Below are 13,872 nucleotides of genomic sequence, written 5' to 3' on the forward strand. Positions count from 1 at the left end.
TAGGTGTGGCCATTCTGTCATGGCAACTGTTAAGCAAGTAAATAGGGTAGAGTAGTCATCAGACTTGTCTCCAGTGACGCTCAGTGTCCTGGGAATTTCTGCTCTGTGACTCTTTTGCTCAGAAGCCAAGTAGATAGATAGTACCCTTTGGTTCAGCTCCCAAGTTTTCATTTCTTTCAAATGAAGTTAAGGCTTTTTAAAATTAGAAGCATGTTGCCCTGAACCATTTTCAGACTGGATGAGGTTCCTGGACCCCCTTGTCTTTTTAATGCTTCACTTCTGCTCTTTATTTTTAGAGCATCTTCTAGTCACCAAGAAGAGCTATTATTACTCCTTTCCCCTGGCAAAGAATTCGCTAAGATAGAAAATGATACATGTAGTCATTATATGAATCCTTTTATTTTCCCATAAGTATCTTGGACCTCTGCTATTTGCTGTTTCTGGGGAGGAGTTGGTTGGATAACCAGCAAGCCCCAGACCAACTTAAATCTAGCGTGCCCCTCCTGCAGTGGGTCTCGGCAGCAGAGGAAGAGCAGTGTCTAGGGACCTGTTAGCTTTACTCAGAGTCCTAGATCTCCTAATATGCCATGACTTTAAAAAAAAAAGTGAAAGTGTATAATTTGTGTTGGAGTGAGGAAGAAAACCCTGGAACCTGCTCCTCTCATCTGAGGAGGGCCAAGCTGGCATCTTGGACTGCAGTCTTCACTCAGTCCCGTGTTGGTCAGTGCTTTACTGGCCACTGTGAGGCCACAGTCAATGCAGAGCGTAAAATCTTCCCGCCAGTGTGCAGACTGAGAATTGGCTGGGCAGGATGTCGCCTGCCATGAGGTGAATTGGTACATACTTGTAATCTGCTTAAGGCCAAAATAAAAATTTGACATTTTTGTCTAGTAGGCAATGGAAAGTAGAGAACATTGGAAAGTTCCAGAGAAGGCAGAACAGTCTAGTGTAGTGATTCTCAAGCAGGGTGATTTTTGCCCCCAAGGGGACATTTGGAAATGTCTGCAGACATTTTTGGTTGTCACAGCTGGGGTGGGAGGTACTAGAGATCAGGAAGCGACTAAAATCCTATAATGCACAGGACAGCCCCCACAACAAAGAATTATCTGGCCTAAAATGTCAATAGAACCAAGAATGAAAAACCCTGGTCTGGTGACTAGAGTCTCCTGAATTAGGCAACCCAGATTCTACCTGGTATCCCACCACCTCTATGATCTTGGGATGCTCCTAACCTCTATAACCCAGGTCTCCACACACTCCATGTACTGCTATCTCTGTATCCTGGGAGGTGAGGGGCCTGGGGGAGTCATACTTCCTGAAATATCAGACTATAGTTAAGGGCCAAATGAGTTTGCAGATTCTATAGAACATTAGGAAGTTCAGAGAATAGAGTTATGAGTTGTTTCTTCTGGAGGTTGAGGTAAGCGCAGGACTGGTCTGAATAAGACACCGCAATATTAGGGTAACTGTTCTGGTTTGCCTAGGACTGAAGAGTTTTCTGGGACATGAGACTTTCAGCAGTGAACCTAGAAAAGTCCTGGGGAAACCAGGATGATTGGTCACCCTACATGGGACAGTGGTTTTATCGAGTAGAAACTTGGGACTAGTGTATGCTGGCTTTGGGCAGCTACTTGCTGTATATACTGTGTCTCTCAGAGGAGTTAAGAGAACAAGGGAGGGCTTCTTGTAAGGAGCTTTCCCCTTATTTTCTCTTTGGGAAGGCAGAGGAGGGCCTGTCATTTCAGTGACCCAATAGGCAGTAGAAGTGATTTGTGGGCCTGGGATAAAGGAAACTAAGGATACAAGGAACCTACCATATTCAGCGCTCTTCTTCCCTTAGATCTGCCCCACAAATACTTCTTTTTGGGATACTGATTACCCAAGGGTTGGCAATTTAAGTACTTTTGAGCCTTGATGAGCCAAGGGGCAGTGCCCAGGTGTTCCCAAATAAAGATGCCTTTGGACGAGAGGCCCAGACTCTCCCCATAAGTGGCAGCGGCCCCTTTGTACCTTCCTCTTTGCTGCCCAAAGGGCGTTTGGTTTCTTCGACTTGGATCCCGTGCCAGAGGCCTCTCCCCACGGCTGCTGGGCAGAGAGCACTCCCAGTGAGCGTGCTCTGCCACATATTTTACCCCGCGATGAGCTCGCTAGTTTGTAGGCCATAGCATAAGTGGCTCTCATTTTCTGACTGATGTCCAGGAATGCCTTTGAAGTCAGGGCACACTGCTTCCCAAAGAACTCTGGAATCCTCTGCCTCAGTTGTACTTGGAGGCTGTATCTGGAAAAGCCCAGTGAGTCCCCACCGGAAGGAGTGTTTGTGGGGGCACTGAAGCGATGTGGATTGGCTGAGTAGGAAGAGTCAAAGAATCCGTGGAATTGAGAAGGAAAGGTGTTGGAACACTGGGCTCTAGTTGCCCCAGAGGCGTTACGCTTCTGTACTGCCCCTGAATATATGGCCCCTTGATTTGATGCAGCAGCTATCTGCATGTGGAGCCACTTCAGACTGGTGTTTAGCACCTGCTTCCGTGAAACAATGTCAATTAATAATCCCCCAACTTTGCTTCCCCATTTGTCTCCAGCACTAGGCACCAGGGATACAAATAAGAGATGTCCCTGAACTCAAGACATTTAGTTTTAATAGAAGAGACAGAAAAGTAAAGCAGCAAGTAAGATATGAGGTGGTAGCTCTTATACATGTCTGCACAAAGGAGGGGCAGGAGTCAGGCTCCTTGGAGAGAGATTTGAATTGAATTTTAATTGCCAAGAACTCGCTTATTGCTCTCTAAATATTCCTTTTTTGTTGCATCCTGCTCTTGTTTCATAATGCAATATCTTCATTTCTCATTGATCTCTCTAGGGATATTATAGATGGATTGTTTTTGAAGTTTTCTGCTTTCGGTATACTTTCTGTTTCCTCTAAATTGCTTGTTTTGGTTTTGGTCTTTCACATTAGATGTTTTCCCTAAATGTGTGGCGATCTTTTGCTGCCTATTCATATTTTAAAGTGAGGCACTGAAAAGCTGATTGGAAGTTCTGTGTCAACCATGACCTTCACTGTAGAGTGATCTGTCTGGACAGTGTCCTTGGGGAAGCCCAATATCAGTATTTCTACATCTTTTATCTGAGATGGTCAGATTCCCCAGAGAAGGCTCTTCTGATCTCTTGCCTATGTCTGGAGGCCAAGTTGTGAAGAAGCCTGGGTTTCCTCAACATTCAGTATAGAATTTTCAGCTGATCCTCCTGTTTCAAGTTCCCCAGCCCTCTCCTCAGCTGAGCCTGGTGCCCTCAGTCCATCGACCCTCCCTGGGAGAGCAGTCTTCTAGTCTTCCACTGTGCTCTGGGAGAGGTGGGGTCTGGGGTCTAACTGTGCTCAGGCTTTCAGTAATTGCTCTTGCTTTAGCTGCACCTTCATCCCACTGCCACCAGTTCCTCTTGGGGCTTCTGTGATATGAGTCTGATTGCTTCTTGGATCTCCCTACTTTTGGTTTAGGATTCAGTCTGTCAGTCACTACTTGCTTCCCTGCTTTTCAGCTTCTGCTTTCATTCTTTTTATTTTTCTCAGTTTATACCTAAAAAAAAATAGTAACTCTTTTCTATGATTTTAGTGTGGCTTGGGGAGAGAGCAGAGCTAAAGGCATGAATTCAATATTTAGTTTTTCAAAGTAATGTGAATTCTTTTCATAGAACTGAGAATTTATACTTCTGAGTTTTTTCCCTTGATGGTATTTGCCTCACTGTATGTATTTGTCTAGGTCCTATCTTGACTTTCCTATTTCTGTTTCCTGTTTCAAATTGTTTTGACATCACTTATTCAGGCTTCAGCCTCTGGATACCTCAGCTTTCCCTTGAGTTGGAGGACACTAGTAATACCTGTCCTGTATTTCCACAGAGGAGAGATGCAGGGCCAGTAAGTCATTTGGGCAACACACTGATTGTAAAACCACACTGTGTATGTGACATAGTTCCCAACTGTGGAGAAGAGAAGAAAACACAAAAGAAGTGGTGCTTACCCTTAGGAATTTACAGTTTCTTAACTTAAGATGAGGTAGTGTTTTACTCTTTTAAAGAGAGATCTTTAAATTCCTTAGGTGAAAGGAGCAATATAAATTGTTGACTTTTGTTACTTCATTTACTATCTTGCTGGCACTATTCTTTTGAGCTCTCATGTCCATTCATAGTGTTTCCTCTTCATCATGCACCTTCATGAAATAGAAAATCGCTGTCTTAAAAATCATTCACTTTTATAACTGTTCACTCAAGCTTTTGAATCCCTTGGTCACATTCAGGTGAATGTCTGTCCTTCTTCAGCCAGGCTAACAGAAGCGTCTTTCTCCCTTCTTAGTCAACCTGGAAACCTAGAGAACGCCTTTGAATTACTTAGAAGGTTTTTGATGCTGTCAGTTGTTAAATATCGCTTCTCCTGTGTAGAGAATCTACAGAGTAGATCTTATGCTTATGGGAAATGATGTCAGGTTCAGAATAGGGTGAAGCTGATTTAAAATGTGCTGCTTCTAAAATGAGACATTATTGAAAACTCTAACGTACTTTGACTTTGTCAGTGTCCCAGTATTCTTTTTTCCTTTCTCCACCTCCAGCTGATCGTAAGGGATTAGTATACCCACAGAGTCCCTCTAACCCAGGATTTCTCAGCCTGAGCACTTTGACATTTTGGGCCAGATCGTTCTTTGTAGTGGGGGCTGTACTGTACATAGGGTGTTTAGTAGCATCCCTGGCTTCTACCCACCAGATACCAGTAGCAAGCTCCAAGTTGTGACAATCAAAATTGTCTCCAGACGTTGCGACATGTCCCCTGGGGGCCAGATTAGCCCTCAGTTGAGACCACTGCTCTAACTCTAGTCCATAAATGAAACTAGTTTCTCTTTTTGAGCCTCTCTTGACTAAACTTAACCTTTCCTCCCAATTAATCCAGCTCTGGGCCTGTGCAGAGGAGAGAGTGGTGCTTAGTGGCTGAGAGAGTAGACCTTGGAGTCTGACAAACCTGGGTATGAATCCTGATTCTGCATTTACTAGCTGTGTGACCGTGGGTGTGATGGTTAATCTCTTTGAGCCTCAGTTTCCTCATCTTTAAAAGTGGAAATAACAACATGTCTTTGTAGAATTGTTGTGAGGATTAAATGGGGTGACGTATGTGAAGCCCCTGACACACAGCATGTAGTAAGTGATTGTTGTTAACATTACACCTTTGTTCTCCTTTGTTGTTCAGTCTCCCTTGCACACACACACACACCTCAACACCTACACTAATTCTCCTTCTCAAAGAAATCCTATGGCATCAAGATGTCAGCGGTCTTGAACTTCAGCTTGCTTGGTTTGTTACTGAGCATTTTAAATTCTCAGACGGAAGCTGGAGGCTCCCTGAGTGGAAACAGAAAGCTGCAGCAGGGGAGAGCAGGCACCTTGTGACTGGAAGTAGTGCATTTGGGAGGACTAGAAACAGACGCAGGTTCCAGGCTTCCCAGCTTCCTCATCCAGAGAAGGGCTTGGGTCTCAGACAGTTGCTTTGATGGAAAATTTGAACATTGTATCTCTCTCCTTTTGTACTACTTCCTTCCTGTGGCAACTCTAGTTTCACTTGATGCGGATTTTATTTCTTCTCAGGCCTTACCTGAATCGTCGTACAGGCTTACAGTCTTCTAGGGTTGTTGTCTAGATCATAGGATTACTACAAGATGAAACTAGAAAATGCGTGTGTGGCACTTGGCACAAAGCAGGATTATACTACGTGCTCAGTACGTGACATCTGTTGCTGCTGCTGCTGTTCTAGTCGCTGTGAGGGAGGGTGTTCAATCTGGACAGAGCAGACCAGGCAGATCCCCAGAGTGCTAGGCCAGTAGAAGGAGCTTTGGGAGCCTTTCCTCTTCCCCATTTTATATCTGAAAGGTCCAAAGAGTATAGGCTACCCCTCAGGCTGTGCTGCCCTCTTCAGTGTTCCTAACCAGCCCGGGAAGCCTTTGCTCTTGGGATCTGAGTGGTGGTGGTGTTTCCTATCTTTGGTATTGTGAGATGACTAAGCAATAGAAATTACTTGGCCAATATAAAAGAATAATGATTACAAATATTCATAAATAGAAGTAAATAATACATGGTGGAAGACACGAAGTCATAAAATAAGACACGTTGGCTCAGTTCAAATACTGCTTTCCTGTGCTTTGGAGTGGTCTTTAATATATAATGTTTGCTGAACCAAACACTTATGAATTTTTCCCTTAAGGGTATGAGGATACTGCTTCATGGGGGAGAGGTCCAACTGAGTCTGTTAGTCTGTAATGCAGAGAATTGACGCCATTGGCTTGACCTCTGGGGGTGTGGGCGGGGGGTGTCTTGCAGGTCATGAAGACATATCACATGTACAATGCCGACAGCATCAGTGCTCAGAGCAAGCTAAAGGAGGCGGAGAAGCAGGAGGAGAAGCAAATTGGCAAATCAGTAAAGCAGGAGGACCGGCAGACCCCACGCTCCCCTGACTCCACGTCCAACGTCCGCATTGAGGAGAAGCATGTCCGGAGGAGCTCAGTGAAGAAGATTGAGAAGATGAAGGAGAAGGTGCGTATGCTCCGGCCGCTGTAGGGCCTGGGGAATAACACTCTAGTCAGGACTGGTAGGAATTTTCCTATAGGTGCCATGAAGAACAGAGCAAGGAAGCTCTGGGTTGCTTTAGTGCCTCATGAGCAAAAGTGAGTCCTTGCTATCTGCTGCGGAAGAAATCCTGGGTATTGGAAGAACTTGGGCATGTGGGCTCCAAGTTTTTAACCTAGCAGATAAATAATAAACAGTAGTCACCTTGCTTAAGCCTGGGAGAGGGACTGTAGACCCGGGGTTTGGCTTCAGATGCCAGGTGTTCAGGGGCAGCTCTAGTGACACCTCCTTTGGGGGGTAGTGCAAGGATGGAGAATGGTATTTGCAGATAGAACGAAAGTGGGACACGCATCTCAAGTAGAGAGCTCATTAACCTTTCCTGGATTGATCTGCATTATGCCCTTGAATCTCATTAAATAGAATTAGAACCCAATTTAAGGCAGATACGCATAGGGAGTAGCAACACAATTGTGGTTCTCGAACGTACTGTACTTTCATCTTTTAGAGAACAATCTCCCCTTTAAAAAAACAAAGTAAAATTGAACTTCTGTTCTCTTTTCAGCGCCAAGCCAAGTACACAGAGAATAAACTGAAGGCCATTAAAGCCCGGAATGAGTACTTACTGGCTTTGGAGGCAACCAATGCATCTGTCTTCAAGTACTACATCCACGATCTGTCTGACCTTATTGATGTAAGTGCTTAAAGCCAGGGGCCCAAGAGCACCTCTTTCCTGGTTTCGGAGATCTGGTTAGGCGTTCTCCAGTGGTGTTGCTCAAGCATCTCAGGCATTTTGAGAACAATTATGAACATAGTAGCCATGATCCATCAGAGGCTTGCCAGGGCCCAGGGCCCAGGTGAAGCACTTTACGCTTTATCTCATTCAGTCCTCACTGGAATCCTGGAAGAAGGCAGTATTATTGCCATTTTTATAAAATTCAGAGAGCTTAAATGACTTAACCAGAGTCAGCTAATAAGTGACAGAGGCAAAATCTGCATCTAGGTCTAGTTACTAAACCCATGCCCATAACTACTATGCTCTTCTGGAGAGAAGAAATATTCCCTTCCATCAGCTACTTGCACGTAGAAGTGAGTGGCAAGAGCTGAGGGGTTAGAATGCCATACCTTACCTTCATATAGCACTTAATGTTTCTCAGTATTATCTCGTTTGTCACAGCACCCTTTTGTTATCAGTATTACTATCTCCAGTTTGTAGATAAGGAATCTGCAGGTCAAGAAGGTTACTTGCTTAAAGTTGCACTGCAAATTAGGGCCCTGGTCAGGAAGGTATCCAGATGCCCCTGACATCTGGCCTGTGCTTTTTGATATGTGGCACAAAGATGATGAGAGAAACAGGATAGCAGGCACATGTGTTTTGCATGGGGCAGGCACAAGGGGTGAGCTTTTTGTCTTTGGCCTGATGGTTCAGCCTTGGCCTTGTTTCTCTGGCCACTCCCCCTCAAACCTTATGGCTGAGTCTTGCAATCTCTCTCACCTGCAGCCTCCGTTCTGGCCCAGTTCCTGAGCCAGTCCTGACTGCAGCTGCCTAAGTACACCCTTTCTCACCTCTCCCTCCTATCATCAAAGTGAGGGGCCTAGAGCCAGCCGATTTAGCACCAGCATCCCAGTCTCCAGGGCTTCAGGCGTATCCTGGCTGGGATCCTCTCTGAGCCCTGACATTTGCCTCTGGCTGTCAGCGGGCAGCAGCAGGGCTTTGCAAGCCTCTGGCCTTACATACTTGCTTGCCTGCCTTCGTTTCTCCGCGAACGAACCTGCCACACTTCACAACATCACATGGGGTTCTGCTCTAAGATTCGTTGTTACATAACTAGCTGGGTAATGTGGGGCTTATCACTGAATTGTTTGGGAACTCTGCTTGGTTGCCCCTCTCCCCCACCTCTCTCTGGCAAACAAGGATTGGACTAGATCATTGGTACATAAATCTGGCCTCACATCAGAGTTGCTTGGGGAACTTTTCTAAAATACAGATTTTCTCTCTGTCTTCAGCTGGGGATTTTGATTCACTAGGTTTCGGCCTCTTGATGCTCTGGGTGTCCTTGTCTCACTGGGTAAGAGGAGCCCTGATCCTTGTCCAGGCACCTCTTTCTTCTCTCTGCTTGTTGATGCCAATCTGAAACACTGTCCTTCAAGGAGGTCAGAGCCCTAAACAGGATCTTTTCTCCTCCGCAGAGGAACAGCTCCTCACTGTTGGGAGAGAGGCCTGTTCTCAGCATGAAGAAAAGAATCAGTTCTTTCTTATGTTCGATTTCTGCTGTTTATCTCACATTCAGTAAAAAATCAGACTGTGCAGTCTGCCTCACCTCTTCTCCTGGTTGGTCCTTTTCTCTTTCTTTTGCCTCCCAGGGCAGCTTGCCCACTGCTTTCACCAAAATGCTGACCTCGGGGGAAGAGAGGGCCAGCTACCATGTCAGTCACAGCCTTTGCTATCCATAGACCCTCTGTCAGCTGTGAGCAGGTCTAAGAAGCAAGTTATTTGGCACCTTATTCTCATCATTAAAAAAAAAGGATGTTAAGAGCCTGTCTTCACAGGCTGCCGTGTGAGGTGCTGCGGAAAAGAAGCCCACCAGCCTCCTTTGCGCTCAGCCAGGGCGTGGCTCGAGGTTACTGTGAGCAAGTCCAGGTTGGTAGGATTCTAAGCCACATAGATAGTAAAGTTGCTCTTGTTTTGTTTGTTTGTTTTTGTTTTTCCTGGGATTTGGATAGATTAATTACTCTTTAAAAGAAAAAGGTTGATAACATTATTCTGCTCTACAAATGTTCAGTAAATATTTATTTGCGATGAGCCTATGTGCTCAACATCAGGAGTACAAAAGGAATAACATAGTTTTTGCCCTAGGGTGTTCATCGACGTACAGACAGGTCACTTCTATGTAACTGGCTAAGTGCAGCACTCGAGGTAAGCACCGCAGCCTTAGCACAGTGCTTTTCAGACCATAGGTCATGATCCGTTAGGGGAGTCGTGAAATCACTTATATGGGCTTGACTATTTTTTTAATGAATAAACTGGACTAGAATAGAGCAGACTAGAATAGAATAGGAAAGAAAATGTCAAGGTGCATCACACTGTAAGGTTGAGTTTTGTTTTGTGAAACTATTACGTTAGGTGTGTATGCACACTTGCACACCCACGGGCGTGTGTATGCATGTGTGTGGCAATATAAAATGTATTTTGCACTGTGAGTTGGAGGTCAAAAAAAGTTTGAGAGCCACCGCACTACGAACAGAGGAAGGTCTTTTAGTCTCCTCTGTAAGCTCCGCGAGGGCAGGAACCAAGTCTTCTCCTTACCTTCATACCTACGTACATACGTACGTACAGTGCTTAATACATAGCTGAGCACGTGGTGTTTTCACTGAAGGAGGAAAGGAATAGAAGGAGGAGGAAAAAGATGATTTCCCAAGGCAAGATTTTTTTCCTTTTTCTGCCCTTTAATACTGTTTTAATTGAGATATAATTTTCATACAGTGAGTGAACTTGTGTTATAGTTTTGAGTTGTGATAAATTCGTACACCCTTGTAACCCACATTTCTGTCAAGATATAGAATATTTCTACCACTTCAGAAAGTACCTCTTTTCTCTTCTCAGTCAATCTGCCACCCCAAGTAAACCACTGTTCTGATTTCTTTCATCATGGTTTTGCCTGTTGTAGAACTTCACAAAGATGGGATTCCTATACAGTATATACTTTTTTGTTCCTGGCTTCTTTTGCCCAGCATGATATTTTTGAGCCTTATCCATGTTATTGCATGTGTCAGTACTTTCTTCCTTTTTCTTGCTGATCTATGCAGTAAAAATGGCCAAAAGGACACTTTGGCAGTGAACCAACAATTAGAGCAGAAGTAAGTGGGGAGCCTGGGTACTTTGGCATTTTGATCTTGACAGTGTCCAGAACTTACTTTAAGACATGGGATGAATCTTGTTCCAGTCTATTGCCGTCTGTGTCATGGACACCAGTCTGCCTCCTTCCTAGTGATGTTGAAGCTCAATGTGTGCTTAAGGCGTTGCGGGTAAGTGAGAAGAAGTTATTTTTGTCGATGCCAGGACATTGACTTGTACAAGGACTAGCATTTGACTTCTTTTTATAATACAGTATGAGATTTAAACTCAAACTGTAGGAGTCCGCATGAGGCATCTGACACACACCAGGAAAACCTTGACTTCAGGCCAAAAAGATATTCTGAGCAGACTTGATAGAGTCTAAGAACTGTGGGCTTGTTGGAATGTGACTTTCCTCCCCTGTACTCGCGTGGCTCTTTCCACCCAGGAGCAGATGGATGAGTGAAGAACAGGGCATTGTCCTCACGCAGAGCTGGAGTGTGTTAGTGCTCCATACATGGGGAGAGAATCTGTGACACCATGTGCACCCAAGTCGGACAGAGGGAGCTCGGCTTTCTCAGGAGGAAATTTTATAAAGGAACCTTTTTTCTCTTATTTTTCTCTTCTGTGTGGACTTGAAGTGGGGTTTAGGAAACACCCATTTCTTTTCTAGGCCTTCTCTGGAGTCTCTGGATGAAGATATCAGCTGGTAAAGGGTTAATGAGCTGTCAACTCAAGTCCTCACGCATCTAGATGGGCTATCATTAAATTCTCATAAAAATTTGATTTCCCCTGAGAGAGTTTTCATCAAACATTTATATAACCCAGAAATGGCCAGGGGAGCCTGGCATGGCCACAGAACTCGTCAGAAGCCATGAAAAGCATACTCTGTCCCCATTGTGAGCAAAATAATGTGCTGCCTCTACTCACTGGGATTCTCTTGGGAACAGGGATGAAATATTCGTCTCATTTACCTAAGCTTGCCAGAAATAGCTTCTTTGCTAAAGCCTCAGTTTCTGCTTCTTGCCCCTGCAGATAGGTGAATAGCCAGGGCTCTTGCAAACCTAGTCTGAGTCTCCCTGGTTGGCTGGAGGCATAGAGGGGCCAGAGGGCACATTGTGAGTCAGACCCCCACTCCTTGGCACAAAGAAGCTATAGAAGAGTTATATAATAGAGGTAGTGGACCAGCCTGAGGAAGTTCCCTGCCTTTCATAGGCCGTACAGAGTGAGCAAAACAAAAGGCTTCAGGGGCCACCTCTACCCACTTGACTTAGATCAGTGCTCAGCCTGAGTGGATTATTTCCTGAGAGGCTGGAATCTGTACTCCTGGCATCAATTAATCAACTGATGTTTATTAACTGCCTACTGTGAGCAGGGCCTAATGGTGAGGGATACAAAGAAGGAGTAAGACACCGCACGGCCTCCTTGAAGCTTGCCTTCTGGTTGAGGTGCTATGAAATGGCAAGTCAAAGAATAGAGAGTGTTCTCTGTCACGTGAGGGCTGCAGATGCATGTTCTGAGTGGGGGTCAAGGTCAATATATGCCAGGGGTGTAGGACTGGCTGCCTTTTCAGAGACTGGGAATTTGATTTGGATCTTAAAAATGTGTCCAATTCCAACAGGTGAGAGGAGTAGGAGACATTTTAGGCAGAGAGAATGCTAGCAGCCCAAGGGCAGAGGTCAACGGATTTGGGGATATTGGTGATTGGGGTTTGGTAAGTGTCTGCATGGTGCCAGACAGATGTAAATATATTGCCTGTTATCAGCCTCACAAGAACCTATAAGGCTGATGTTATCTCCATCTGAGGCTCAGAGAGGTTAGGTATCTTGCTCAGTCATACAGCTGATTTGAGGCCTATGGTTTTCCAATACTTTACCCTAAACAGAGAGTATATCATTGAATTAGAGCAGAAGAGTCTGAAGAAGAAAATAGAGGGAGATGATGTTAGACATTCAGACTGAAGACAGATTACAGTTTGTTCTGGCTGTTGACCTTGCTTAACTTCACTAAGCCTCAGCTTTCCAGTCTGGAAAATTAAGATAACACCAACCTCATTGGGGTTATGAGGATTCAAGTGTAGAATGTACATAAAGCATTAGCACGCTGTCTGGCCTGTAGTAAGCTCGCTTAGTAAACAGAGGCATTTTTAAATTTCCAAACTGAGGAAGGTGGACTTGACTTTAGGAAAAAATGAGAGCTATTATAATTTTTTCCACAGGGGAGTGGCATCATAAAAGCCATATTTTAGGACAGTGAAGTAGACAGCACTGCTGTAAGATGATAAGGGTATGAATTAGGGAAGAGGTAGTGAGAATGGAGAGGAAAGGGGAGTTATCAAAACTATGTAAAGGTTATGAAGGGCTCCCTGCCTCCCCCTAATTCTCTTCTGCACTAAACTTTCCCCCGCCCCGACACGGACACACGCACACACTTGCTCGGCCCTGTGGGCAGTGTTACTTCTGTTTATTAGACTTATAGGCATAGAGTTCATCATCAGAGTCTACATAGAGCTAGTCAGGAATGTTTACAGGTTCAAGGGCAGCCTGGCTAGACCAGTGTCTCCCAGAGGAGGTAGGGCCCCTGCACGTGCAGCCTCCCAATCAGCCGCTTTTGTCTAGCTTCCATTTGCTCTTCACTCCCAACTGAATGGAATGTCTTTCCATCCTCCGCCTCTAGTTAAGCTATAACTGCTGTTCTTCTGCTGCAGCCAGGCACCTGCCAGAGCTTGTTGGCACTGAACCCAGAGCACAACCCGACAGGAGCTCTATTGCTGAGCTTCTTGTCAGATGCTGGGAGGAGCAGGCACGTCACATGCTTTTTCTTCCCCAGTAGTGGCTGCTCCCAATGTGATTGTGATGAGGGGGAAAGGCTGGAGAAGAGTTACTTTGGTGCCTGCTTATGGAATGATGTGGCCATCAGGCAGATGGTCTTACTCTATCCATGATTCTTCTCTGATGTTTCTTCTCAGGTTCTGGATCTCAAAGCTGCTTAAGCAATAGAGAGGATAATGGATGGCCAAGGAATTTGGATCTCTGGGTCCTTTGGGAGGGCTGGGGAATATTGTCATAGAGTTAGAGAATGCCATTGCTGAAGAGCCTGAGGGATTACATTTAGTCCAAGTATTTTTCTCTAGCAGAAGAATTCTTTCTTCAAACCAGACCTTACATAGAATCCCAAAATATTAAATAGAAGAAAGAGCAGAGCTGGTTTGGTTGAAGCAGGAATAGGAGGCTCCAAGTCCTACTAGTCAGGCTGCCCTTTTACCTCCTTCTCAAGAGCAGCCTGAGCAGTGGCACGCAACATTAGGGTTCTGGTCTACAGCTTGCAAACCACTGACCTGGCCAAATCTGTTCATTTTAGAGTCGAGGAAACAGGTTCAGGGATGGAGAGTAGCTTTTCCAAGGTTGCTTGACTTCCCATCCAGTGCTTTTTTTATACTATTG

At 45.0% G+C, this 13,872-nt stretch overlaps 1 protein-coding gene across 9 annotated transcripts in view; it reads left to right on the plus strand.

The window, feature by feature from the left end:
- SRGAP2 (SLIT-ROBO Rho GTPase activating protein 2) overlaps positions 1 to 13,872 on the plus strand; it is a 240,953-nt gene that overhangs the window by 167,209 nt on the left and 59,872 nt on the right. For 5 of the 9 annotated variants that reach the window (XM_087437238.1, XM_087437231.1, XM_087437233.1 and 2 more), the window contains exons 6-8: positions 6,349 to 6,564; positions 7,160 to 7,288; positions 9,452 to 9,511. In XM_087437238.1, the coding sequence (XP_087293364.1) occupies positions 6,349 to 6,564; positions 7,160 to 7,288; positions 9,452 to 9,511 (405 nt within the window). The remainder of the gene's footprint in view (positions 1 to 6,348; positions 6,565 to 7,159; positions 7,289 to 9,451; positions 9,512 to 13,872) is intronic. The other 4 variants (XM_004425102.3, XM_014783470.2, XM_087437234.1 and 1 more) reach the window with 1 other exon arrangement.

Source organism: Ceratotherium simum, chromosome 2 (assembly GCF_057802395.1).
Source record: "Ceratotherium simum simum isolate JZ-2026a chromosome 2, ASM5780239v1, whole genome shotgun sequence".
Lineage (NCBI taxonomy): Eukaryota > Metazoa > Chordata > Mammalia > Perissodactyla > Rhinocerotidae > Ceratotherium > Ceratotherium simum.